The sequence below is a fragment of the Opisthocomus hoazin genome, chromosome 1, assembly GCF_030867145.1.
Source record: "Opisthocomus hoazin isolate bOpiHoa1 chromosome 1, bOpiHoa1.hap1, whole genome shotgun sequence".
In the NCBI taxonomy this organism is placed as follows: domain Eukaryota; kingdom Metazoa; phylum Chordata; class Aves; order Opisthocomiformes; family Opisthocomidae; genus Opisthocomus; species Opisthocomus hoazin.
Genome location: NC_134414.1, coordinates 111358045 through 111385668, shown reverse-complemented (window position 1 = coordinate 111385668; position 27624 = coordinate 111358045). Strand labels below are relative to the sequence as shown.

General features: G+C 42.7%; 1 protein-coding gene across 5 annotated transcripts in view; it reads left to right on the top strand.

The window, feature by feature from the left end:
* GABPA (GA binding protein transcription factor subunit alpha) overlaps positions 1 to 18908 on the top strand; it is a 33740-nt gene extending 14832 nt beyond the window's left edge. For all 5 annotated transcript variants that reach the window (XM_075433398.1, XM_075433407.1, XM_075433390.1 and 2 more), the window contains 5 exons: positions 8381 to 8575; positions 9375 to 9431; positions 10474 to 10614; positions 12616 to 12808; positions 17642 to 18908. In XM_075433398.1, coding sequence (XP_075289513.1) covers positions 8381 to 8575; positions 9375 to 9431; positions 10474 to 10614; positions 12616 to 12808; positions 17642 to 17870 — 815 coding nt within the window. In that variant the 3' untranslated portion in view covers positions 17871 to 18908. The remainder of the gene's footprint in view (positions 1 to 8380; positions 8576 to 9374; positions 9432 to 10473; positions 10615 to 12615; positions 12809 to 17641) is intronic.
* The last annotated feature ends 8716 nt before the right edge of the window (positions 18909 to 27624 follow it).

The following is a 27624-nucleotide window of genomic DNA, read 5'->3' as shown; positions in this document are numbered from 1 at the left end:
AGAAAAAAAAAAAAAAAAAAAAAACAAACAAGATAAAGACAATAATAAGGGAAGAAGAAAAAAAAAAAAGAGAAAGGGTGGAGAAAAGAAAAAGTGATGCCAAAGCAATCACTCGCTTCCAGCAGGCCCATGCCCAGCCACTCTCCATGCAAGGGCTACTTTGGAAAAACTGCCCCTCGGTTTTATTGCTGCTGCTGCTGTCATACAGTATGGATTATCTCTTTTGTTCGTTGGGATCAGCAGTCTTGGCTGTGTCCCTCCTAGTTTCTTGCACACCCCCAGCCTACTCGCTGGGGTGTCCGAGTGAGAAAGAGAAGGCCTTGTGTCAGAGTCCAGTACTCTCGGACCAGGTTATTTTAGATATTCCATGCGTGGAGGGTGTAATGTTTAGTATCAAATTTACTTGAAGATGGTTGATGTTACATGGGATTTCTGATATAGCAGAGTGATAGAAATGGTACTAAAAATACAATACAAAGGTAAGTTACGCTTAGAAAAATACAGCAATTGGAATGCACTGTTCAGTCACAATACCAGTGTGATTCAGGTTACCAGTTACTATATAATATGCTCATCCTCACAATGTTGGGTGTCCCAAGTTGCCACGAAGGAATACGTGGGTTGAAACCAGCCCAAGCCTGTTGCTCTCCTCAGAATTGTTTTGCTAGTTGTCTAGTTTGTGTACTCTGTTGTCCTGGGTTTGGCCAGGACAGGATTAATTTTCACCAGAATCCAGGAAGGGGCACAGCTGGGTGGGCTGACCCAACCCCAACCTGGCCAAACAGAGCAGGGTATTCCATACCATGTGCCGTCATGCTGGGTTCCGGTGGGGGGGGACAGCGCAGCGGGAACTCTCTCACAGCTCGGGAGCGCGGGCGCCGGTCCTGTTTGGGAGAGCGGCTCTGTGGGTCGTGCGGTTCGTGTCGTGTTTTCTCCTTATCTGTATCATTATTGTTCCTGTTCCCTTTTGTTTGCAGTTCTGTTAAACTGCCCTTATCCCGACCCACCAGTTTCTGCCTGTTTCTTTTCATTCTCCTCCGCACCCCGGCAGGGGGAGGGGTGGCCGTGTGGCACTTTTGTTGCCGGCGGCAGCCGAAACCAGAACATTTAATTTGGCGCCCAAGCGTGGGGCGGGGATTTTGTTAAATTTTGTTACAGGCATTTTTCTGTGTTAGTTAAATAGTCGCCGGTAAAAAATGTTTCTGTTTTTGATCAAATGGCTGTGGTTTTTGAATCCTTATTTGCAGTGTGTATTCACTGCCATGCTGTTCATCATCGCGGGGAAAAAGATCAGGATGATAATTTTGCTGTACTGTACGATATTGACTTATGACATGATAACATCACTGTGCATGAAATTAGGCTTGTATTTGCATGTGACACTGCGGTCATTTCCGTACCTCGGATCCTATGTCTTAGAATTTGTTAATAATCGAACCCAATCTGTGGGGGAATACCAAGGGGATACCTTCCCCCACTCTGTCACCCGCCCTCTCTCCCTCAGGCTGGTCCTAACAGCTTTTGAGAATTTCGAGTACCCGTGGGATGCTCAGGCCAGCACTCTCCTTTTCTGCTGCCTCCTGAATGGGTTTCACCTTTTGTTTAGGGTTAAACAAGTCGTTAAGAACATCGTGCAGAGACCTGCCCCGGGGCTGGATAGCTGTGAGTTGCTGGGTGTGTGGGACAGCATGGGCAAGTACCTAGGGCAGTGGGCACCTCCGGTGTTTTTTAAACTCACCCCTGAACAAGTACAGAATCCGGACAAACTAGTAAAATATCTGCAAAAAGTGTGCTGCCACCCTGGGAACTCCAGAGAGAGACAAATCACCTCAACATGCTGGGGTCTGGCCCACGCCTGCCAAGCTGCCCTGTTCAACACTGTTCAGTGCCCTAAAGGGGAAGTGGGGGGAAGCGAAGCGGCAGGCACTGCGACTGGCGCTGCCCCACCAGCCGGCCCTGCAGCCCCTCCAGCCCAGCAGACAGTCACAGCCCCCCCGACTAGTACCACTGCTGCTGCAGCCACTGGCATGGTCCCGACTCCCCCGGCGGGCACGGCAGTTGCTCCAGCCCCAGCTCCAGCCGCAGGCATCGTGGCTGAGCCCAATGACCAACCTATGCTGGTAGCAGTCGCCCCCGTAAAACTAAAGAAAGACACAAAGAGGGCAGTCGCTCCGGAAGGGATGATGATGAGCCAGGGTCATCGCGGGAAATAGAGACAGAGATCATCACCCGGTCCCTGTCCCTGGGCGAGCTGCGAGACATGCGGAAAGATTTCAGCCGCCACCCTGGCGAGCACGTTGTCACCTGGCTGCTGCGGTGCTGGGATAACAGGGCCAGCAGCTTGGAATTAGAGGGCAAGGAAGCCAAGCAGCTGGGATCGCTGGCCAGGGACGGGGGCATTGACAAGGCCATTGGGAAGAAGGAACAAGTCCTCAGCCTCTGGAGGAGGCTTCTTTCAGGCGAGAGGGAGAGGTACCCCTTCATTGACGATTTTGTATGTTATCCTGGCAAGTGGACCAATATGGAAAAGGGTATTCAGTACCTGAGGGAATTAGCTGTGTGGGAGCTGGTTTATAATGAACCAGGTGATGACCAGTTACCCACAGACCCAGGTGAAGTCCAGTGCACAACATCTATGTGGAGGAAGTTTGTGCGGAGCGCACCCTCCTCATATGCCAACTCACTGGCAGTTGTAAACTGGAAAGGTGAGGAGGCACCAACAGTGGATGAGGTGGCTGTCAGACTCCGGCAATGTGAGGAAAGTCTCTCTTCCTCCCTTGTCTCAGCTGTGGAAAAAATTGTCCCAGAAGGTCCAGCGACTCAAACAGAGTATGTCCTACTCCCCACCTATATGGGCCAGTGTCTCAGCTATTAGGGGCAAGCGTTTCTCTGCTCAGGAGAGGGAATACAGAGGCTACACACCACAGGGCACCCTGTGGTTCTACCTGCGTGACCACGGAGAGGACATGAGGAAATGGGATGGAAAACCCACCTCAAGTCTAGAGGCCCGAGTGCATGACTTGCGAGGTAAAACAATCACGAAAGGGGATTCTGTTAGGAAAAATGCCGCTCCAGTTTCCAGAAGCCAGCTCTCCAGACCAGGTAGACAGTTTGACCTTAATTCCGATCCTCTGGAGGGGACCTCCAAGTCATTTTTACAGCAGGTGAGCAGCACATTCTCTGACGAGGATTAGAGGGGCCCTGCCTCCAGCCAGGTGGAGGAAAGGGACAACCGCGTTTGTTGGACGGTGTGGATTCGGTGGCCTGGCACGTCAGATCCACAAGAGTATAAAGCTCTAGTGGACACTGGTGCACAGTGTACTTGAATGCCATCAGATTTCAAAGGGTCAGAGTCCATTTGCATTTCAGGAGTGACAGTGGGGTCCCAAGAGCTGAGTGTATTGGAGGCTGAAGTGAGCCTCACTGGGCAGGACTGGCAGAAGCACCCCATTGTAACTGGCCCCGAGGCTCCGTGCATCCTTGGGATAGACTATCTTAGGAGAGGCTATTTCAAGGACCCAAGGGGGTATCGGTGGGCTTTTGGCATAGCTGCTTTGGAGACGGAAGAAATTAAACAGCTGTCCATTTTGCCTGGTCTCTCGGAGGATCCTTCCGTTGTGGGGTTGCTGAGGGTTGAAGAACAACAGGTGCCAATTGTGACCACAACGGTGCACTGGCGACAGTATCGTACCAACCGAGACTCCCTTCTCCCCATTCATCAGCTGATCCGCCAGTTGGAGAGTCAAGGAGTGATCAGGAAAACTCGCTCACCCTTTAATAGTCCCATATGGCCAGTGAGAAAATCTACTGGAGAGTGGAGACTGACAATAGACTACCGTGGCCTGAATGGAGTCACACCACCGCTCAGTGCTGTCATGCCAGACGTGCTAGAACTTCAATATCAGCTGGAGTCAAAGGCAGCCAAGTGGTATGCGACAATTGACATCGCTAATGCATTCTTCTCCATCCCTTTGGCAGCAGAGTGCAGGCCACAGTTTGCTTTCACCTGGAGGGGCATCCAGTACACCTGGAATCGACTGCCCCAGGGGTAGAAACACAGTCCCACCATTTGCCATGGACTAATCCAGACTGCACAGGAAAAGGGTGAAGCTCCAGAACATCTGCAGTACATTGATGACATCATTGTATGGGGTGACACAGCGGAGGAAGTTTTTGAGAAAGAGGAGAAAATAGTTCAGATCCTTCTGAAAGCTGGTTTCGCCATTAAGCGAAGTAAAGTCAAGGGACCTGCGCAAGAGATCCAGTTTTGGGGGATAAAATGGCAGGATGGGCGCCGTCAAATCCCAAAGGATGTCATCAACAAAATAGCAGCTATGTCTCCACCAACCAGCAAAAAGGAAGCACAGGCCTTCCTGGGTGTTGTGGGTTTTTGGAGGATGCACATCCCAAATTACAGCCAAATTGTGAGTCCTCTGTACCACGTGACCCGGAAGAAGAATGATTTTGAATGGGGCCCTGAGCAACGACAGGCATTTGAACAGATTAAACGGGAGATAGTTCATGCCGTAGCCCTTGGTCCAGTCCGGTCAGGGCAAGATGTTAAAAACGTGCTCTACACCGCAGCCGGGGAGAATGGCCCAACCTGGAGTCTCTGGCAGAAAGCACCAGGGGAGACTCGAGGTCGACCCCTGGGGTTTTGGAGCCACGGATACAAAGGATCCGAGGCCCGCTATACTCCCACTGAAAAAGAGATTCTGGCAGCATATGAAGGCGTTCGAGCTGCTTCAGAAGTGGTCGGCACTGAAGCACAGCTCCTCCTAGCACCACGATTGCCGGTCCTGGGGTGGATGTTCAAAGAGAGGGTCCCCTCTACGCATCATGCCACCGATGCTACGTGGAGTAAGTGGGTCGCGCTGATCACCCAGCGCGCCCGAATGGGAAACCCCAGTCGCCCAGGAATTCTGGAGGTAATCATGGACTGGCCAGAAGGCAAAGATTTTGGAGAATCGCCAGAGGAGGAGGTGACACGTGCTGAAGAGGCCCCACTGTATAACCAGCTGCCAGAAGATAAGAAACAGTATGCCCTGTTCACGGATGGGTCCTGTCACATTGTGGGGAAGCAGCGGAGGTGCAAGGCTGCTATATGGAGCCCTACATGACAAGTCGCAGAAACTGCCGAGGGATAAGGTGAGTCCAGCCAGTTTGCAGAGGTGAAAGCCATCCAGCTGGCTTTAGACATTACCAGTCGAGAGAAATGGCCAGTGCTCTGTCTTTACACCAACTCTTGGATGGTGGCCAGTGCCTTGTGGGGGTGGCTGCAGCAATGGAAGAAGAACAACTGGCAGCGCAGAGGCAAACCTGTCTGGGCTGCCCCATTGTGGCAAGATACTGCTGCCCATCTGGAGCAGTTGGTTGTAAAAGTCCGTCACGTGGATGCCCACATCCCTAAGAGTCGGGCCACTGAGGAATGTCAAAACAACCACCAGGTAGATCAGGCTGCTAAGATTGAAGTGGCTCAGGTGGATCTGGACTGGTAACATAAGGGTGAACTGTTTATAGCTCGGTGGGCCCATGACACCTCGGGCCACCAAGGAAGAGACGCGACATACAGATGGGCTCGTGACCGAGGGGTGGACTTGACCATGGACACCATCGCACAGGTTATCCATGAATGTGAGACATGCGCTGCAATCAAGCAAGCCAAATAGGTAAAGCCTCAGTGGTATGTAGACAATGGCTAAAATATAAATATGGGGAGGCTTGGCGGACTGACGACATCACACTGCCACAAACCTGCCAAGGCAAGCGCTATGTGCTCACAATGGTGGGGGCCACCACCGGATGGCTGGAAACCTACCCTGTGCCCCATGCCACCACCCGGAATACCATCCTGGGCCTGGAAAAACAAGTCCTGTGGCGACATGGCACTCCCGAAAGAATCAAGTCGGACAACGGGACTCACTTTCGTAACAACCTCATAGACACCTGGGCCAAAGAACACGGTATCAAGTGGGTGTATCACATCCCCTACCATGCACCAGCCTCTGGAAAGATCAGGCGGTACAATGGGCTGCTAAAAAACACTTTGAGGGCAATGGGGGGTGGGACTTTCAAAAACTGGGATACTCACTTAGTAAAGGCCACCTGGTTGGTTAACACCAGAGGGTCCACCAACCGGGCTGGTCCTGCCCAGTCAAAACCTCAGCGCCCAGTAGAAGGGGATAAAGTCCCTGTAGTGCACATGCGGAACATGTTAGGGAAGACGGTTTGGGTTAGTCCTGCCTCGGGCAAAGGCAAGCCCGTCCGCGGGATTGCTTTTGCTCAAGGACCTGGGTGTACCTGGTGGGTAATGCGGAAGGATGGGGAAGTCCGATGTGTACCTCATGGGGATTTGATTTTGGGCAAGAATAGTCCATAAATAAATAAATTGTATAAAGTTAATTTTTAAATAACCCTGTCACTCTCTGTTGTCACTGTTATAATTGTTATATGTTATACCAGTAGTAGCATAGTAAGAATCGTCTAGATTAAAGAAGGATGGACTTTTTTGATGAACCCTAACAGAGCACAGTGATGATGGAACTGGACCTGGTTTTCAACAACTGGCACCCAGCAACTTCATCGAGATCGACGTCTCCAACCTGCAGACTGTGGGCACGGGCCGCACCAGATACATCAGCCATGAGCTCCGGATGCAGCAAGTGACCACCAATCACCACATGTCACCTCTCCTGCCACAGAAGACCATTACGACTGATGGAGCCCGAAGTCGTGGATTAAATGAACTCAATGGACACTTTAGAGTGATGATCCATAGACTAAGGGAATGATACCTGGAGACAGGAGAAGTGGTGGTGATCAACTGGACAATAGGGGACCTGGACATGACGTAGATGGTATGGAATAAGAGGTGGATAATGTCCTGGGTTTGGCCAGGACAGGGTTAATTTTCACCAGAATCCAGGAAGGGGTACAGCCGGGGGGGCTGACCCAACCCCAACCTGGCCAAACAGAGCCGGGTATTCCATACCATGTGCCGTCATGCTGGGTTCCGGTGGGGGGGCTGGTGCGGCGGGAACTCTCGCGGCTCGGGAGCGCACGGCACCGGTCCTGTCCGGGAGAGCGGCTCTGTGGGTCGTGCGGTTTGTGTCGTGTTTTCTCCTTATCTGTATCATTATTGTTCCTGTTCCCTTTTGTTTGCTGTTCTGTTAAACTGCCCTTATCCCGACCCACCAGTTTTCTGCCTGTTTCTTTCCATTCTCCTCCGCACCCCGGTAGGGGGAGGGGTGGCCGCGTGGTGCTTTTGTTGCCAGCGGCAGCCGAAACCAGAACATCTGTGTTGGACAGAGCAATGTATTCACTCCCCCCATGCTGATTTGGTGGACTCGGGGAGACATTTACGTCACCAGTTGATCCACTTGTCTGTTGATAGCTGTTGATCTAAAATAAAGGCTACCCTCTGCCTCCTTTTTGTTGAGGTGAAGTCAGGTTTTTTTGCATTATTCTCTGAGCTGCATGGGCACTTCACCCTTGCCCATCTTCTCTGAGCACTCTTCCACTGTAGGGGTTTATTCGCTGAGTCACCTTCCACTCCTAGGGCTTTAGTCAGTCACACCTTGACTATATGCGATCACAGTAGCTAAAATGTTGGTGTATTACCGACACTGTTTTGGTCACCAGCATAAAACACAGGACCGTATGGGCTGCTATGAAGAAAATTAACTCCAGTCCAGCCAAACTCAAGTACGATGGCGCTTTTAAATAGTTGAGAAACTGAGATAATGTGAGTGAGTTTAGAATGTAATATTTCATCATTATCACATGCTAATCAACGTATTTGAGGTAGAGCATCCTGTTGTGAGAGAGACTACTCTTTTTTGAAACTAAAGACCTATGGAAAAAGAAAAATAATTGTGTTTGAGAAATGTCAGGCATAGTTCTGATGTAAAAGCTTTTCCTAAAGAAAATCACTTTTTTGCCCTTTCCATCTCCCTACCAAGGCACACCACTCCATCAGCATTTTAAGAGGAGTCAGCTTTCCATTCAGTCAGATTTGGTCACGGTAACTACACTTCTTGGTGTTATGTATTTAGTTTTGTGGAAGTTATATAATTGAAAACATACCATCACTGGGCTATAACTGAACAGCAGCACTTACTGGCCTAGAAGCAGAGCCTTTTTAAAAGATAAGTGAATAGATAACAAGAACCCCCTAAATAAAGTTTTTTAAAAGTACTTCAGAAAATGTCATACAAAACAGTGAACTCTGGGTTACGCTTGCTTGAGTGCTGTGGATCAGCAGCCACTTGTATTTCATTCTTCCTGTCAGTTACAGTAAGGACAAGCTCTGTATCCTCAGTGAGGAGGGACCTTGCAGGATATAATGGGATGATTTCCAGCTTTGTCTCTTTTTTCTCAGACCCAGTGCAGTGGTCGACAGACCAGGTGCTTCACTGGGTGGTGTGGGTGATGAAGGAGTTCAGCATGACTGACATTGACCTCAACGGGCTCAGCATTCCTGGGCGGGAGCTTTGCAGCCTCAGTCAAGAAGACTTCTTCCAACGTGTCCCGCGGGGAGAAATCCTCTGGAGCCATTTGGAGCTTCTTCGAAAGTGTACGGGAGATTTTTCTGTGCCTGATTTTACTTATTTACCCTCCCCCTTTTCTTTTTTTAAATTTTTCTGTCTTTCTTTAAAGAGGAAACCAATTGTGAGTAGTTGGTTTTCCTCTGTTTAATACTGGCAGTAAAAATGAGGGCTTCAGTACAAGATAACGGGAGGTATTAGTGAGACTGTCTACTGTTAAGAAGCATGTCTGCATACTAAACACTGTTTGCCTGTCTTTCATCAAACTTCACAACTAATAGGGAAGAAGTAGTGACTGATGATTCCACTGTTGTTTTAATAAAGATTTTTGGTTTGTGCATCTCCTGATTTTGAGTTTTATAATTAAATATCGATTGTGAGTTATTTAATGTACATCTTTATCATATAGAAGTGAAGATTATTAAGCATAGGCAATGAAATCCTTAGATTGTACACAACACGACCGATAATTGGTGCATTGTATGTGCATAAGATAGTAATATATGTGTGCATTTCATATTTACCATGTTTGGATGTAACTTGGCAGACTAAAAACTATTTCCATCTTCATTTACACAATATAGCTAAAGGTTTTAGGGGATGGAGAATGCATAAGATACTTTGAAATTCACAGTGTACATCCTTATTTCTGAAAATTTAATGACAGACGTTAAATGTCTGTACTCATAAGACCACAAGCTGTGCATGTCTCTTGCAAACTCATACCAAATTCTGACTTTTTTTGCTCTATGAAATATGAAAGTTTTTGGTCAGGTGACTTGAAATTTGTGGGTTAAATAAAAAAAATGTTTTTTTCCTAATTTGCAGATGTGTTGGCTAGCCAAGAACACTCTGGAGAAATAGCAACTGTTACTATTGATCAGCGTGAGTACTTCTGCCAGCAGTTAATTCACACAATTAACCATTTGCAGATTTAGCACTGTACTTTGATTCAGCGGTGTAATACTAGAACATTTAGAAAATCACTGGAGAGTAGTTTCCCTGGGTGAGGGGAGGAGGGCATAATTTAAAGTTGAAAGCAAAACGTTGGTTTTTTTGATATTTTGTTATTGGCTGAAAAGGGGTGTATGACCTGAACTATGAAAGTTTCTGACTTTCATTTTGGAGGGTACTTTTTCACTCTCTTGAAATAAGCTGTCTAGGATACATATTTGAGGTCTTGAGTTGTTCTGGATTTTTAGGTTGTATATTACATTAACGATTGGAAATGTTAAAGTACGATTTCAAACTAAGCATTCCCAAAAATTGAAAGGGACGGTGGAAGAGAGGACTTGTGTAGAAACCAATACTAGAAGAGATACATTAAAGTGACTTTCCAGTTATTTGAAACTCATTCTTCCAGCTGAAGCAGTGCCATCAATTATTAAAATGAAACAATTTTCAGAAGACCTGTAAGCAGCTTATATGTTAAATAGATAGACCGTGTATTATATCCTGGCTTTGTGTCTAGTTAAAGCCGCCTAGATTGGGGCATTTGCGCCCTCTGACGTGATTGCAATAGAAAGGGTGTTTAACTGCTGTTCAAGTAGCAGGTATGGAGGATTGTAGAGTGACTATAGAGATGAGTTCATTAGGGTAGATCATATGAGAACAGCATAAAGATGGAAGCAGAAGCATGAGAGGGGTTTTTTTCGTGGAAACTTGTAATACACACAGTAGTAAGCTAAAACTGATGTTTTATCACTAATGTGGCATCTCTGCTACAAATCTAAAACCACAGTTTTCACTGTAAGAGGTAACAAGTCTTTAAATTATTCTTGGTATTGTGGCTTAACAGAGTGTGTCTTTTTAGCAAATGAAGAATCTAGCTCCTAGATGTTATGCTAATACAGGTAATAAATAATATATGTCTATTTCTGTGCCAGCAATTTATAATTTATGTTCTGCAATGTTCTCTGCTTTACAGCTGTGCAGATTATTCCAGCATCTGTACAGCCTGCTACCCCAACCACCATTAAAGTAATAAACAGCAGCGCAAAGGCAGCTAAAGTACAGAGAGCTCCAAGGATCTCTGGGGAAGACAGAAGTTCCCCTGGGAACAGAACAGGTATGGTCTCCGTTATTTTTAAATGCAAATGCAGTAAACATTAATTTGAATTACAGTTTTGTAGAATGCATCTTTATCACTCTAAATGTGAGGTTTGTAGAAGTCCATGTGATACGAAGGGGACTGTGTCTGCAAAATATGTGACAAGCACATGCGGACCCGGTAGGTTGGGTGGCTCACACAGGCACTGTGTTAACGTGGTGCCGCAGCTTTGGAGTCCTGCAGTAAATGAGATGCTGTCCCAGTTTCAGCTGGGATAGAGTTAATTTTCCTCCTAGTAGCTGCTGTGTTTTCCATTTAGTACGAGGAGAATGTTGATAACACTGATGTTTTCAGTTGTTGCTATGAAATCAAGGAGTTTTCCCAGTAATGGGTGAGTGCACAGGAGCTGGGAGGGCACGCAGCCCGGCAGCTAGGCCAAGCTGGTGAATGGGAATATTCCATATCATGGACGTCATGCTCGGTTTATGAATAGGGATTGGCTGGGGGGGCAGGGATCTCTCTCTGTTCTGTGACTTCAAATCCTCTCTTGGCTGGGAGTCTGAACTTTCTGGGCGTTTAGTCTTTTTTGGGAATTTCGCAAAATTTGCAATTTCCCGCTTGTGTTGCTGCTCGGGGACTGACTGCGAATTGGTCATTGTGTGGTGAGAAAATTGTATTGTATATAGTTTGTTTTGTATATTCGTTATTATTATTATCAATGCTAGTATTTTGTTTGTTGTCTTACTAAGCTGTCTTTATCTCAACCCACGAGTTTCCCCATTTGTCCATTTCTCCTCCCCATCGTGCTGGGGGGGAAGGGGAGCAGTGAGTGAGAGGCTGTCTAGTGCTTACTTGCCAGCTGCCGGGTTAAACCATGACAGATGCAGAAAATTGTTTCTCTTCCTATCACTTAACAGTCTGTCCTCTCAAACCACTGTATGACATTTAGTCAAGCTTTTAACCTCCTTCCAATTTGCATTTGCAGAAGGAGGAGAAAATAAACTGTATGTTGTAGAATCGTAGCCTAGCTACTATTTGGTCCCCTCCTCCTCCCCCTGCATTTTGGTGACTTTAGATTTTAGCAAGTTTCAGATTTCTGTTTTGTTAAATGAATGCACTTTATGGAAAACTGCACACTAAATCTGCAGTTTATTTTTGGGAATTACTGTTATTTGTATGTACTCTTTGATTATTAATAACCCATCTTAATTTCTTTATCTTATTTTTTTTTGTTTCTTTTGCTTTTGTTCTCTCCACTGTGAATTTTTCTGTTAAATCCTTTCCTGTCCTTCCCTTTGAATTTTTATTTGTTTTAAATTCTCCATAAAAGCCTATTATGATGTCATTCAGGATTCTTGGACCAAGATTTTATCAGCTGACATCAGTGGGAAATACTCTGTGTTTCTTCCTTTAGACATTAGGTCTGCTATCTGTATCTCATTGAGAATTTAGTCATTCAACTGCAGATACTTGAGTTAAAAAGAAGTCTTAATGATTGAATGTGAAGGATGTTATATTGACGTAAGCTGAAGTTTGGTGGGGTTTTTTTTTGTATTTCTAGTGTTTGATGTTGAAAATTGGGAGAGTAAACTATTTTAAGAAAAAAAGCAACTTCTGTTACATACAGATATATAGGCGTGTATGTGCGTGCGTGTATGCCTGAAAAGTAATAAGGGGCTTTTGTGAAATCTGTTCTATGTTAGGGATAGATATGTGTTTAAATGACTATGTGTAGTGTTATGTAATTTTTTTTTCTTAAGTTCTAGGGGAAGAGTTTGCAAGAAATCTTGTTGGTTTTTCTTTTTCTGTATTCATCAGTTTCGTTTTTAATGGCTTAATACTGATGAGTTTGCAGGAAAATGTTTACAAAATAATCATGAGAAGAAATGAAGTGCAGGTTTTCCTTCCGTCATATATTCTATGTTGGTCTGCTTTAATATGTTGATTGAAAATTTTTAGCCATTAGGGGAGCATAAAAAGGACTAATTGAAATGGATCTTGTTATTCTCGTTTCAACAGGAAACAATGGCCAGATCCAGTTGTGGCAGTTTTTGTTAGAACTTCTTACTGACAAAGATGCTCGGGACTGTATTTCTTGGGTTGGTGATGAAGGAGAATTTAAATTGAATCAGCCTGAACTGGTTGCGCAAAAATGGGGACAGCGTAAAAACAAACCCACGATGAACTACGAGAAGCTTAGTCGGGCTTTGAGGTAAGGAACTTGATCAGTTATCAAGTGATTTGTTTCCACTTGGCTACTTACTTTATATAGTGCAAGACTTGTGGTGTGTCTAGTAAAGGGATAAACAGATCCTCTGAAGCTACTCCTTCCCATCGGATCATACTAGTCTTAGGGGGAGGTATTTGTTGGGGTTATTTTCTTTTCTTTTTTTTTTTTTAAAGAAGCTAGTACAATAACTTATTGAAAATACATTTTCTTTTTTCAAAATTATTGAACACTGACAGAATAGTTAACTTGGGCAGCTCACGTTCGGAAATATATTTATTTCTGATGTATCTTCAGCATTTATGCTTTCAGTAGTGTGCCAAACAATATTGATTATTGGTGAAAGATACAGAAATAAGTGAATACTCTGAATTACTGACTTATTTTTATATTTTACAGTTTTCTTGTTCGTGTTCCTCTTGCTTTTGTTGTGGTTTGAAGTGGATACTTTCCTGTAATTATGTAATCATTCATAGTTTTCTGTGTGTAACAATTTCTTCTGTATGTAACAAAACTTTTTCTAAGCTCAAATATTCATTGATCCATTGCATTGTTCTTATGTTAGGGATGTTAAATTGAAAAATACAGTTGACAGGTAAGGTTCAACAGCTGTTGTGATTCCAACATAGTAAACTTTTATCATCTGAAGAAACGGAAGCATTTCAGGCTGTCTTCATTCCATCGTGATTTTGTAGTTTGACATTGGTAAAAGGGACTTGTACTATTGAATTACTGTAGTTGTTCTGCTTGAGGAGGGGGAAGAATGCAAGTACCTGAATTTTAGACTTATTTTTCCCTGATTATTTTGGCCTCTGGAACCATTCAAAGATTCATCCAAGTTCTCCGAAATCATTAATATTGAACTTCTAATTTCTTATTTTGATATAGTTAAATCTAGTTCTCTTGTTTAGTTTTCAAGAAAGGTGTTTATTACCTAATCCTGCAAATTATTTAAGCAGTTTTAGGACCTCTTTTTACATGAGTGTATTTGCGTATTGTTTGAGGTCTGATATCGAAGATTCACTTTTCAACATTTCCACTTTTGGCTATATTATTTTTTTTTTAAAGGAAATAAACTCATCTAGCATTGTTTAAAAAAAAAATCAACTTCTGTTTAAAAACACTTCTATGAGAAATTATAGTAAAGTTACCATATTCTGGCTTTCTTTAGTCTTTTAGGGGGGATTTAAACAACTTCAATACGCGTAATGCTGAATGAGTACTTTCACTGGGGGAGGTGGAAGTCTAGAAGACCTTGAATGGCATAGAGTCCATAAAGAATGACTGCGCAGCATCTCATTTACTTGAACAGGAGGCACCAAGAGAAACTGACAGGCAGCAGATACACAGCTTAACTATACCCTTGCATTTGTCTTGTAACTTCTTTAGGCACAGTATTGTGGATGCCAGAATTATTTGATGAGTTTGAGAGGAAGGTGGACAAATTAATGAAAAAGAAATACTTTGAAGCATATTAGGTATGGAAGGATGCAATTTATGGAAGTTCTTGAGCCCCAGGAAGGGGGTCTTGAAAGCAAGGAAGAGCATTGATATGTGCTTACTCTACTTTCATGCTTTTCCTTAGGAATCTTCTTTTGGTCTGTTGGAATCTGTATCCTGTTCTAGATAGATCTTCAGTCTGGTCTTGTATGGCTGTTCTTGTGGTTTTTTGGTATATTGAATTAGAAAGTTACTTTTTTTCACAGGATCACAGAATACCTTGGGAGGGAAGGGCCTCAGGAAGTCTCTGGTCCAACTTCCTGCGCAAAGCAGGGCCCTTCCAGTAGAACTGCTCCCCAGCCTCTGTCGTTGCAGTACCACTTCCATATTTCCAACCTGGTTTTGTGAATCTGTGCGTTTGTGTGCTGAAGATATATGTGAAAACATAAAAATGATGTAACTGATTCTAATGATTTTTGGAGTTTGTCAACAAACTCTGCAGAAGATCTCAAAGGCAGCTGGAGAACTTTAGAATAATGTTCTTATCACTGCGATATTAAACAGATGTCTGCACAGTAATTTGCATAAATCACTATTAGACAAGTTTTGCATTTATATTTTAGTCACAGAATTACAGAAATCACATTCCTCAAAACGTCATTTTGACAGCTGCATCAATATTGACATGTTTTCTAGCACTTGAGTGTCTGAAGGGATATTTAGTGACTCTTGCTACTCCCATGATAAACACTGTTGCCAAGCTAAAGTTTTATTAAATGGTAATGTTTTCTTTAATAATGCACTGAAATTACTGTGTCAGTTGTTGATTAATACAGAAAATGATGTTGATACTGGTGAGAAATGTGCTAGACCTTCTGCCCAGCCGTAGGAAAACCAGGCAGTACAGGAACTAGGGCAGAGTGCAAAATGGAAGAGCAGTTTTTCTTGTTACATACACCTTGGTAAATTATCTAAAATCAACATCTGTTTATCTATCCAGTAGTGAAGTGAGACTTGAAAAATAATTCATCTCCTGTATTATTCTGAAACAGAGTTTTCATGTGACTCAGAACATTTCAGTAACTAAGGCTTTGTAAACTTGCATGGGTATTTGTTTTTATTTTTAGCTTTCTATATTTTTGAATAAGCAAACGCTGCAATCAGAAATGTATTCAACATAATATTGAAAGAATCCTCTTGCCACATTGCCTCAATTCGAACTTGGGTGTTTCTAGCATGAGATGTGGGAATCTTGCATGGTTTTGGACCTTTGCATAAAAGCAGACAAATTTCTTGTGGTCTTTTCCCTTTCTGATCACATCAGTAATGCAGACTAAATCATTGAAGAAATTTATTCAGTTTTGTAAAGCATTTTTCTATGGCATTATTTTGAGACAGGCATTATTGTACAGGATTCCACAATAAAAGTAAATGCTTGTACAGAGTTGAATAACTTAAAAAAAAAAAAAAATTGGCTGGTGGCACTTGACATACGCTGCGGCCGCGTTTTACGAATGCCTGCCCAGTGTTGCCACACTCTAAACTGTGCTGTACTTCTCCCAGCTATGCCGCACTTCACGCGCGAGGCGTACGCCGGGATATTGCTTATCATTCCCCAATTCTGCCTAGTACTGCAAGACTGTACTTCAAAGCTGAACAGAAGTTATCGTCCCCCCATCTAGGTTACAGGGTTCCTCTAACCCATTCGAACTAAACCTCACTAAGAGGCTGAATGTGATGGACACCATACAACAACAGATCCTTCAACTGGTGCCAGGAGGATGCTTCAGGGGATAGGGCTGGCCCGGAGAAGTGCGGAGTGGCAGTGGAGTAGCAGTTAAGTACAAGCATAATGATGTGGAGAAGAAAACAGAGGAGTTGAGGGAGGGGCAGGTGTTAGCGTGGGGAGGTGGAGTGAGGAGGACTGAAGAGGAAGCTTTAATATAACTGTATGTCATTCAGGAGAAAGGTGAAGGAGAGCTTTGGCAAACGGACCAAACTTTCTTTACCCACAGAGCAATAGCAAGCTATAGTGACAGTTCTTTTACTCCCTAACAGACCTCTGTGACTTCTTGCATGATACCAGTAACCGTCAGACTTGCCAGCATTTTTTCTGCATAGTATGTCTCTCATCGTGTGCTTGCTTTGGTCCTGTTGCTTAGATCCTGAGCTTCGAAAGTAAGAAATTGAAAGGCTTTTTTTTTCCAGAATTTGAGGTCTCTGAAGAAATGTGGTTAGATTCTTAGTAACTTACATCTTTTCCACTAGAGCTGGGAGGCAGAAGTTAGTCTGTTAATTGACTTAATTTTTCTGGCAGGTGAGAATCATCTTTGCTTTACAAGCATGTCACTCAGAAGATGGAGTTTTAGACAGTCGAGAAATCTGGTCTCATTTGCACTACATTTGGGTGGTGGTTTTGAGGAAATTAAATTGTGTGTTTGTGGGGGTGGTCGTTGGTTTGGGTTTTGATTTTTTTTTTTTTTTTCAAATTTATCACAAGCTGGTTAAGCTCATCAAAGTCCAAGTTGCATCCCAGCCACTTAGGTTTTCTTCATGAGAAATGTGACATGCAGTCTGTTAATGCTTGCAGTGAGACAAGATCAGCAACAAAACTTGAAATTCTGACTTGTGTTTTATTGGTATCACCTAAAGTTTTATAATGTCTCTGGAGTACAGTGTGTTGTATAGATTTTGTTATCTTTACTGCATTTCTGCCCAGTCTGGTAATTCTTTTATGACGCAATGTAAAAAGTATTCTTAGTTAGAAGAGTCACTTTTAGTTGTAAATAAAGGCAAAGGATATAGTTTGGCCAGCATATGAACTAGTAAGAAAAAAAAACCCACCATGTTTATATAGCTTTACTTCCATCTTTGAAACCAATAGGGAGAGAATGGCCACTTTAATATCATAGAAACTACAGTGCTGATTTTCAGACTGTTTCCAGCATGTATTTTTTCCTCAGCAAAGCGGGGCCAAGAGTAGAGAAAGTAAAAGACAATAATGAGGGGGGAGATGACATTTTCTTATTAAAGCAAACCACTATATAAAATTTATTTCTGTCCAAGCTGCTTTAAAACTGCTTCGAGACCTTCATTTCTGAAGCAGTGCTTCTGACTGCCTATAAAATAATTACCATGTTTTGTTTCTCCCTAACGTGTCAAAGTGCAGGGACAATTTTCAACCCTCTTCCCTTTTTTCATATAAGAAAATGCTGAAATGGTGTCTTGGTGTATGAAATTATGAGAGTCTTGATGAGAAAAAGATTTCTATTTTGGCCTCCGAGTGACCTTAAGTAAATAACCAACGTATGTGGAAGTTACAGATGCTGATAATTTACATTATGGGTTTTTTTCTTTTTTTTTTTTCTTATTTTACAGGTATTACTATGATGGAGACATGATCTGCAAAGTGCAAGGCAAAAGGTTTGTGTACAAATTTGTCTGCGACTTGAAAACTCTCATTGGGTACAGTGCGGCGGAGTTGAATCGGTTGGTCACAGAATGTGAGCAGAAGAAACTAGCCAAGATGCAGCTCCATGGCATTGCACAGCCAGTTACAGCAGTGGCACTAGCTACAGCGTCCCTGCAAACAGAGAAAGATAATTAAGCACTAGGACCTGAAAGTGGGAGCCTGAGGCCTTTCCTATGTAACCAGAGCAGTTGCTGCTCTTACCTTTATCAGAATTGGAAACTTCTTTTGTTTCCTGACAGTACAATATAGAGCATGATTTTCTATAAATAACTGGGACTTGCATAAATTTGGATCTTTTGACAGCATATAGTTCAATATAAGTTAAGGGATTGCCACAACTTCTGCAGCTTTGAGTCAGGGCCTCTGTGGTATGCAATCTCGAATTGGTGGGAAAGGTTGGACTGGTCAGCGCTTCGTGTCCACGGCTGTACAAAGTAATTTTTGCAGTGCTTTTAACAAAAATGAAGTACCTACAGCAAGAAGGCTGATCAGTTGTCTGAACTCAGTCCTTTCCAGTCTTTTGATCTCTGCTGAACTACCAAATGGCATTTGATGCTTTCAAAGTTAAGCATGTTCGCTATTCTCATTTAATCAAGCAGAGCTGAAAGACACATTAAACGTTACAAAGCATCAGGTTCTTAAAATATCTTCTGTGTTTATAAGCAAAGGAAACTAAGCCTAGACTGAACTGAAGATCAGTGCTGAAGAGGGAGATCCAGGTTTAGATCTGGCTTAGGTGAAAAGCCAATTATGAGTATTTCATGGTAATATGTAGATAATATGCATATATGAGGGCAAGTACTTACATGTTTGAAAGATGTTAACGCTAGCAATTTAGCGAAAAGCGAAGACAAACTTCTTCCCCTCTGCCACCCCCCATCAGGTGATCTGAAAACTTGAAAAGGGGATAGTCCTCACCCAAAGAGTAGTTTGTTTTGGTGGGGGTTTTTAATGCTCTGTTCTGCAGGGTGCTTATACCTGCACGGGGGTCAACCATAGTAACTGAAGACGTAAGTTAATCACAGTCAGTAGTCCCTGTTCAGAAACAAAATGCAGGCTGAAAACAGTGTTACAGAGAACTGAAGTTTAATTTCCAAATTATTGTACAGTCTGACGTATATTAAAATACAAAGATGTATTTTTTATTTAAATAAAATTCTTTCTGAACTTCAAGTGACGCATTTGAAGGTTCATAAGCCAAGTGCATGCTCCAGAGCTGGGTGTGATTTGAAGTCTGGATGATGAATAGAAATAGTTGGAATTCATCCTGAATTCGGAGCTATGGAAAAGTACTTCATGCAAAGTTATACGTGCAGTAAAAAGTAGGCTGTAAACTTTTGAGCTTCTGTACTGATGCCTATTAGACTTTTGGTGGCTGAAAATGGTGCAGTTCTGGGTTTGCTTTTGCCCCTTCATGTTATTAAACAGTATAAATATTATGTCACCATTCATATTTTCCAACTTTTTATAAGTGAAACCCCCTCTGGTAACGCTTGACAGTTTAAATGCAGATGCGTAAGGAAAAACCTGTAGTTATGTGAGGGATCGAGCTACTGTTAAACCTTAAATCAAAAGTGCTTGTACAGTGAGCTGCTAAACATCGAATGTGTTTATACTGAGTGGCGAGAGCACTGGACAGTTGCCCTTGGTCTGAAAAGGAGTGGCCATGCTTGCAGGCAGAGGGCAGAGAACACAGATGACTCATGTTTATTTTAAAGATGTATTGAGGACAAAGCTTTTTGATTATAGGTGGGTGTTCAGCTGCAGATAGTTTTTGCTTAACTAGAAATCTTGCAGGTAGTTCTAGCCTGCTTTTTTCATCATCACCACGATTTTAATTTTTTTTTTGCCAAATTCTTTCGGTAACTCTTAGTATTATTTTCATTCTTGAGCTCTTACGGCACTCCATGCACTGAGCATGCTGGTTTTATTTTGGTTTTAAAAAAAGTCTTAAGCCCTGAGCAAACTACTTAAATGCATCTGTCATGAGAGGTCAAGCATCAGTCCATTTATTAGTGTTACAGTAGTCCAATTCCACTGGTTGGCAAGTGTTTGAGGTGACCTGCGCGAATAGAATCGGGTTTGGCCGCTAAGAATAAGATGAAGCTGATGGTTCGGTGACAGCAACTTACGTGTAGAGCACCATTACTGCAGAGAAGTCCAATACAAGTCACTAGTTTGATTTAGCAGAGTTCATGAGATGCCTTTTTAGTTAAAATGCAGTATAAAAAGAAGAGAAACTTAAAATACCAGCTTTCTAGAACAAGTGGACTGTGGGAGGAAAAGTGAACAGCAAAACTGAGATGTGATATCAATACTTTATCCCCCTGAATGTTCTTACACATAATAAGCCCTCTAGGGGAAACTTCTGATACCACACTTTTCTTTGTAAATACACCCAATTATTATTTTGCAGCTTTTCAGTAGGTATGGTAGTCCTTGGGTTCTTTCTTTGTGGGGTCATCTCCTTTTCCACCGTGTTCTAATTAGTAAAGAGGGAATCCTTCAAACAGCATAACATCAGTCACATTCTCTGTAGTTGAGGGAGAAATCTGTGACTAACTTCATGTCTTCAGTAAAATAAAAGATGTAGAATATATTGTCAAAGGTTGTTCTGTTGCTGCCAGAAGGAAAATATAGAAAGAATATTCCCAATTTTTTGTAAAACAGAAGGTTTTTTGGCATACTTTTTACTCTTTAAATAAAGACACTTATACTCTGCTAACAATTATGTATTTCTTTGTGTTTTGCATTTTTTTGGTAATTTTACATGAAACAATTATTTTCTATTTTTACTCTGATAAAATATTTGTGCATAAAATGTCAATATAGTAAAATAAAAATGTTATACAGCTAATGCCTGTTGACTTCATACTTTTTCGGAAAGCCATTTGTAATGTCATTCAGGTGCAGCCAGGTCAAAGATGAATGCGTGTGCTTTATTCTCATTTCTCTGTAAGATCACAGACTCGTTACAGGAAGAAGGCAGACTGTCTTGTTTTCTGATGGTTCATCTTCTTTGACTCCATGCTTAGCTACGTGTTTCTGCTTTTAGACTGGAACTCAGTGTCATTCATTACTGCAACATCTTTCTTTAACGTCTTAATTGTAAGTCTCAAAATGATGCTTTGATAAAAATGATGAAGGAAACATAACAGTAGGACAAAATGGAGCCCTGTAAATAGTTTTAGGCTTGTAGGAGTGTTTAATTTGGAAAGGGTCATGTTGGTCCACAGTCTTTGGACTTTGTTTCATTCTTGCGAATAACCCCACCTGCGCCATGTGGCCCCGCTAACTCGATTGTTAGTACTGTCCTTGTTAGACGAAAGATAAAATTTGAATTATACTGTTATTACCTTATTTTTAAATCATGTCTCAATAGAAATATTCTCATTATACCTCTTGAACTCCTCCATCTGGACTGACAAATTCAAGACTGAAATATTTTGTCATCTTTAAACCTACCAGATCACTTGATTTCAAAATGTTTATGTTTAGCTCAGCAGCAACAGGATGTAATGGACTGAAAATAACTTTTTTAGAACACTTCAATAATTTGCTGGCCTTCTTTTGAAGTACACTTAGAAATGTTCAGTATTTTACTAATTGAGGACCTTTTGTTTGTGTTTGCAGTATTGGTATCTTTATGCCAGTGAGAGCTGGTTTTGGGATTCCCATTCTCAGACTGAAATTTTTATTGGAATAATAGAGGGAATTACAAACTAACAGCTTGCAATTATCAGTCTTGAGCAACATAAGCTGACATGGGGCTCCATTGCCTGATAGCGAAAGAAGGCTGATGGAAGGTCTGTTGGCGTAGGTTTATGGGAAACTTTGAAGCAACGTGCTGTAAGGTCCATTCACACAGATCTATGGGGAACATTTTTACTGACGAGACTGGTGGGTTTTGTTTTTCAAGATCATATGTATTCTTTAAGGTTGCGGTTTTGATATAGCTACATCAGGACTCCTACAATATATTTGGTATAGCTGCTGTATTTTTTTTTTTCTTTTTGGAAAAGTAGTTCTTAAATATGGATGATGCTGAACAGAAGATTACTTCATAATTGAAGGAGAGGGATGACTGGTTTTGAGAGTTGTAACGTGGGACCCAATACATCAGACATATTATGACTCAATTACATTAGACATATTATGACTCAATTGCATTTTGCATCCTTAAATTTTATCTTGTAATTTCAGGGTATTGACACCTCAGCCGTTACTAATTTGAAACCAAGGTTAAAAAATACTGAGGAGGGAGAAAAAAAGTATTGAGTGTCTGCCTCTATAGTTAGAATTGTTCTTTACTCGTGGAACTGGTCTTCTGGAAACTAAAATGAAGTGTTGCTAATGGCAGTGGTATCAGAAGATGTGTCTGTAACTGATGAAACCTGGAAAAACAGAGGGGTCAGCTGTTGTGCCTGTGGTTCGTGACACAACATCCAAGGAGGTTCTTTTGGTAGGTGGTGTCACTGTAACTGGCTGTGATGGAAAAGAAAGAACCCAAAGGTAATTAGTTATTGATCGTAGTAAGCAACTTACTTACACAGTTCCTCAATAAAAATAAAGGCAGTTTAAAAGAGGAGATAACTCTCTGCCAGAAACAGCTGAAATCCTTAGGTAAATAGTTTTCTCATTACCAGAAACAGCTGAAACTACATGCAATGTGGGTAATTAAAAAACCTAAATTAACTAATTAACTAAAGCTAATTAAATTAGTTTTTAGTTGCCCACAGTTCTTGACTAAAACAAGTGCCGGACAGCAGATAGTAACAGAATTTCAATTTATTCTTTATAGCCATTCACAGGTTTCTGGCATTGAAACGGGTGTTCAGGAACAGCAGGAAAAATGCTTGTTTAGTTTAGCACAGCTCTGGTGGGTGTAAAAACTTGTGGAAACATTTAATTTTTTCTATTGAATTGCTTCAGGTGTTTGCTACTAATGATCTAAATGAGCTGGGAGTAGTTAGTATTAAAAAAAAAAAAAACCAACAAAACATTCATAATAGATCTGGTATCTTCAGACACATTTTTTTTCTTACCTTTGCAACCTGCTTTGTGACCTAAGTGGAAGAAATCAGCGTTTAGGAGCTGTGTTTCTAATCCTGCGTGGACTACGTGTCAGAGTCCACTAATCAAAGTAGAATTTCTCCATCTCAGTAGACAAAAAGCAAATTATCTAAATTATAATATGTAATATGTATCAATTGTCAATTGTAATTGAAGCAAGCATGGGTGGCACTAAACAAACTGTTTCTTAGATATTAGAGGATTTATTGTTTATTTGAAATGCCTCCGCCCAGGGAAAGGTACTTTGGGATGTTAAAATATTGGTTAACGTTTTCCCCCTTCATCCCAGTAAGCTTAGGCTGGTCAATATTTTCATTTTCAAGGACTTTGTAGGAACTGGGTTTGCAGAAAGCTTCAGCTGCAGAAGACAATGAGAAACCAGTATGTTCAAAAAAAATCTTGTAAGAGTGAAAGCTGCAAACAGCATGCACGGAAAAAATGAGTCTGGAGGAGTGAGAATGCGAGAGGTGAGATTTAATGAGATTAACTGGGGGGAGACACCTGCAGGGTGCAGTGCTTCGAACTTAAGGGGTAGGACAGAAAGATTTTTTTGTTTGGTTGATTTTTTTGTTAATTTTCCCCCATAAAAGCGATGTTTTAGTCCAGAAACTCGAAGCGGCATTATTCCCCAAATGAAGCCTGCTCCGTGCCTCCTGAGGTGTGCCGGGCTCCACCTGAGCTGCCCGGCGCGGGGATCTGCAGTGCTCACCTCGGGAGTTCCATTTCCTCGCTGAGGTGGGCGAAGGGAGGTCGGGGACCGCCGCCGAGGATGCGAAACTCGCTGCGTGACCGGAGTCACTCCTGGCTCTCACTAGCTAAAAACAGCTGAGGGAGGCAGAACGGGTAGGGAAGCGCTTTGGCTAACGAGCATAAATTAAGAAGATGACCTGAACTGTGCCCGGCAAGAACTAGAAGCTGTAATAGGAGCTTGAACTCATCCTGGGGAGCAATCCACCAGGCGTAAAGTGAGCTCTGTAAGAATGAAGAGGAAAAAAACCCCTCAGCTGAGGAATACTGCTGGCATAGAGGGGTCTTTACAGAAATGAGGTGTGTCTGTCTGTCTGTCCTGCCCTACCAACCCTTTGAGCCATGGGCCAGTTACTGCCAAGGGGTTACAAGCAATAAATGTTATGGAGTTCTGTGAAACTGAAGAGCTGAGCAAGTGTCATTGTGCTCTAATTGGTGTGTCTGGGTAGGAAAATAAAGCATGGTTCAGCCTTTTTGCAACCAACAGCAGGCTTTTGTGGACCGGTTGCTTGCTGAATTTTGCTCAGTTGGAGAAGCAGGAAAAAACAAGAGAGCTGCGGCTCATGCACGTGCCTGTGTTGGGATGCAAAGGGCTCTGTTATTTTGGAAAACAGATTTCAACAATTTTTGATTAGTTTCATTGTTGCTCCTGAAATATTTTGTCGAAAGGGGGATAGTTCTTCAAGGAGAGGCGGTAACCAGCTAGAGCACAGTAATACATAACAGTAAAGAAAGCAATGAAACATTACCCACGTCATGGCTTTTTCTTCGTAGAATCACAGAATGCTTTGGGTTGGAAGGGACCTTTAGAGGCCATCTAGCCCAACTCCCCTGCAGTGAGCAGGGACATCTTCAACTGGATCAGGTTGCTCAGAGCCCCGTCCAACCTGGCCTTGAATGTTTCCAGCGATGGGGCACCTACCACCTCTCTGAGCAACCTGTGCCGGTGCCTCACCACCCTCATTGTAAGAAATGTCTTCCTTATAGCCAGTCTGAATCTACCTTCTTTTAGTTTAAAACCATTACCCTAACAGCTGGATTAGGACACTAAACTGTCACCAAACTGGAAATAGCAGTATTAATTTCTGAAAATAGTTGTAAAAAGCTTACAAAACCAGACAGGTGACAATAGAGGTGATTTTTAACACAGACCAGCAGGCGAGCTGGGCCAGGCTGGCAGTTAGAGAGAGGACAGATGGCCGTGCCTGGATGATCTGCTGGGGTAATCCAAGGGGCTTTGCACAGGACTGGGGTAAAACTGGCTTGTGTTGAGGGACTGAACATGTCCTGACAGAAAAGTGGTGTGCAAATTTATAAATATATATACATTTGGGTAGGGGGGGTGTCCCCCTCTTTGCTCAGTCAGATAGCATTGTGCCCTTTGGACTTCACTGTGCAGTAGACAAAGCTGAAAAGGCTGAGTGCTTTTATTTTTTTGTTTGTTTGTTTTTAAGACAGACCTGGCTGAAGAGAACAAATTGAGGGAAGAAGTGAAAACTTTTTCCTTAGTGGTGCAAAGCTGCTCAGAAATCTCAGCTGTGGAGGCTGGACGTGTTATTCAATCGACTGAAGACAAATGCAGGTAGAGCACTGATGTTGGCTGAAGGTGCAGGCAAGCCAGAGGGCAGGGAAACGTAGCCATCACTGGGAAACAAAAATGCAGGGAAGCAAAGAAACTCCTGACTCAGCTGAAGGAGCTCTGAGAACAACGCAGCGAGAGCTGCAGCTGCGGGCTGGGAGCAGCCCAGTACATCATGCCGAGAGACTGGCTCCTCTTGGCTCCGGATCTCAGAGAGCCTCTGTAACCAAACCCGATGGTGTTATGGTCGTTCTTGAGTACATCCTTGCTAGCTGCTGACCAAAGCACCCGGCTTTGATTATCCCCTTGGGCCAGGAAGGGTAAACAGAGAAATGCAGTTTTTCCTCTTTCATTTTCAGCAGTGTACAGCTAGAAACATTTCTTCACTCATTATCTGGGATTCAGTGAAGGGTTTTGAAAAACTTGCTCTTACAAAACTTGGGGCATCCTATGCAGAATTATTTTCAGTATCAGCTAACAGGTATGTCCAGGGAGCGGTGATGCCGGGGAGCAGACAGCTTCCGACAGACTGCTATATTACAGCGCTATTCAATTAAGTGTTTTAAATGACCCATTTAAAGACTTCAATCCTGAAATGTCCACATACTGGGGAATCTTGTGGTTCATTTTTTTAAACCTGTGTTTGGCCTCATGATTGTAGAGGAGCTCTTGCTAGAGAGAAGCGTGCTGTAATGCTCTACGCTTTTCCTGAAGTTTCCCATTGCTTGAGTTACTGATCAGTTTGCTTTCAACCAGCAGCAAAATTAAAGTTTGGCCAGGTGCTGTTTGCTGCAGAGAAACTTGTGAACTTCATACCAACTCAATCTGACTTTCATAAATAATTTGGGAATTACTGCAGCTATTTAGTCCGGCAAGCACTTTGCTCCTTTGCTTATATCACCTGGGAAACTCCTCAATGAACTGGAAGAACTAAAGGTAAAAATAGTCTTTTTTTCCTGACAGTGGTCCCAGGGAGTGTGCTTAGCTCAGCACCTGGGCTTGTACCAAAGGGCACTGGTGCCAAAACAAGTCCAGGAATTGTGTTCTCCTGGGAAGCTCAGCTTTTTCCCCTCTCCCAAAAGATGTGCTGTGTGCGGACTGGTTGTCACGGGATATTTCCATCACCTCTTAAATTAGCTTGTGGCTAGAAAGCTTTTTTTCCCTGTGACCTTCAGGGTAATCAGTTTTCTATATGAAAAAGAGACAATTTCCCTTTGCAAGGCTTACCTTAGACACTGAACATGCCTGTCATTTGCTGGAACTATAAAATTTTAGTCAGTAAACAAAATCCCAGTCAGAAGCCCTGCTGCCAATGTTGTGGTGGTTCAGCAAATTAATAACAGATTTGAGAGTAGTAAAATTCATAGATATTACTGAGTAAGAGCTCATACAGCTGCTTTTTCCAAAAGTCGAGCTCAGCTGCATCTGTAGAGATTTTTGTGTGAAAAAATATCATAAACATTAGTCTCCTGCTCCAAGAAAAAGAAACTTTTCTTCAATGCTGAGCTGAGTCGCAGAGGATTTCTCTACTGTCTTCCTCTTTGGTAAGTATTTCTCCAATCTCAACCATCACATATTCAGAAATAGAGTATGCAAGCTTGCTTGCCAGAGAAAAAAAATCTTTGTATATTTCCCGCTCATCTGTGTAAGCCAGAATTGCCCAAGGTACTGTAGAGCAATTGTTGATATCTTTCAGAAAGAAATACAGTCCTGATTTATGCCCAGATCATATGAAACACATTAGGTTCTTGCATAGTAATATGTGTTGCCAGCCAGAAGCAGAAATTATTACAAACATGTGTTAAATCCCTTAGCATTGTGTTGCAACTGCCTTTCCTTTTAATGAGAAGCCAGTAGCCTCAATACGACATTAAAATACAATTATTACCACCATAAGGACAAAAAAATAAGTATGACGTGGCCAGCCCTTCAGTAGGAGAATTGCCACCTCCAGACCCCCTGAGAGCTGATGCTGAAGTTTCGTCCCTGCATGACTGAAAGAGAAAAGCCCACTGTGCTGAACTCTGCCTTTCAGCCAGGCTGAGCATCACCATCGCACTCTCATTTTCTCTTGCTCATGTTATGTATGAAGAATTTACAGTTAGGTGGATACTTAAAGTACAACTTCATTTTGTGTTAATCTGGGTAATGCTCTTGAAGAGGGAGGTCACTGGTTGCTTTCAGATTATGGAAAGTTATAATTTGCCTGGGATTTTGGGATTTCAGAACTGAGGTGTTCTTCTGGGGGTTAGGCTAGACGGCCTCTGAAGGTCCCTTCCAAGCCAAAGCATTCCGTGATTCTGTGATTCTGTGCAGTGCAGGGGAACTTGCTTGTGGGTGAATGGAAGCTTCTTTGAGATAAAGTTCTGCTCCAGTACCGGCTTTTCCCAGCGGATGTCACTCTGACAATGAATTCAAGCACACCAGCCAGAGAACCAGCACTCAACAGAACCTACTGATGGCCCCGAACAGAGCAGACACATATCCTGG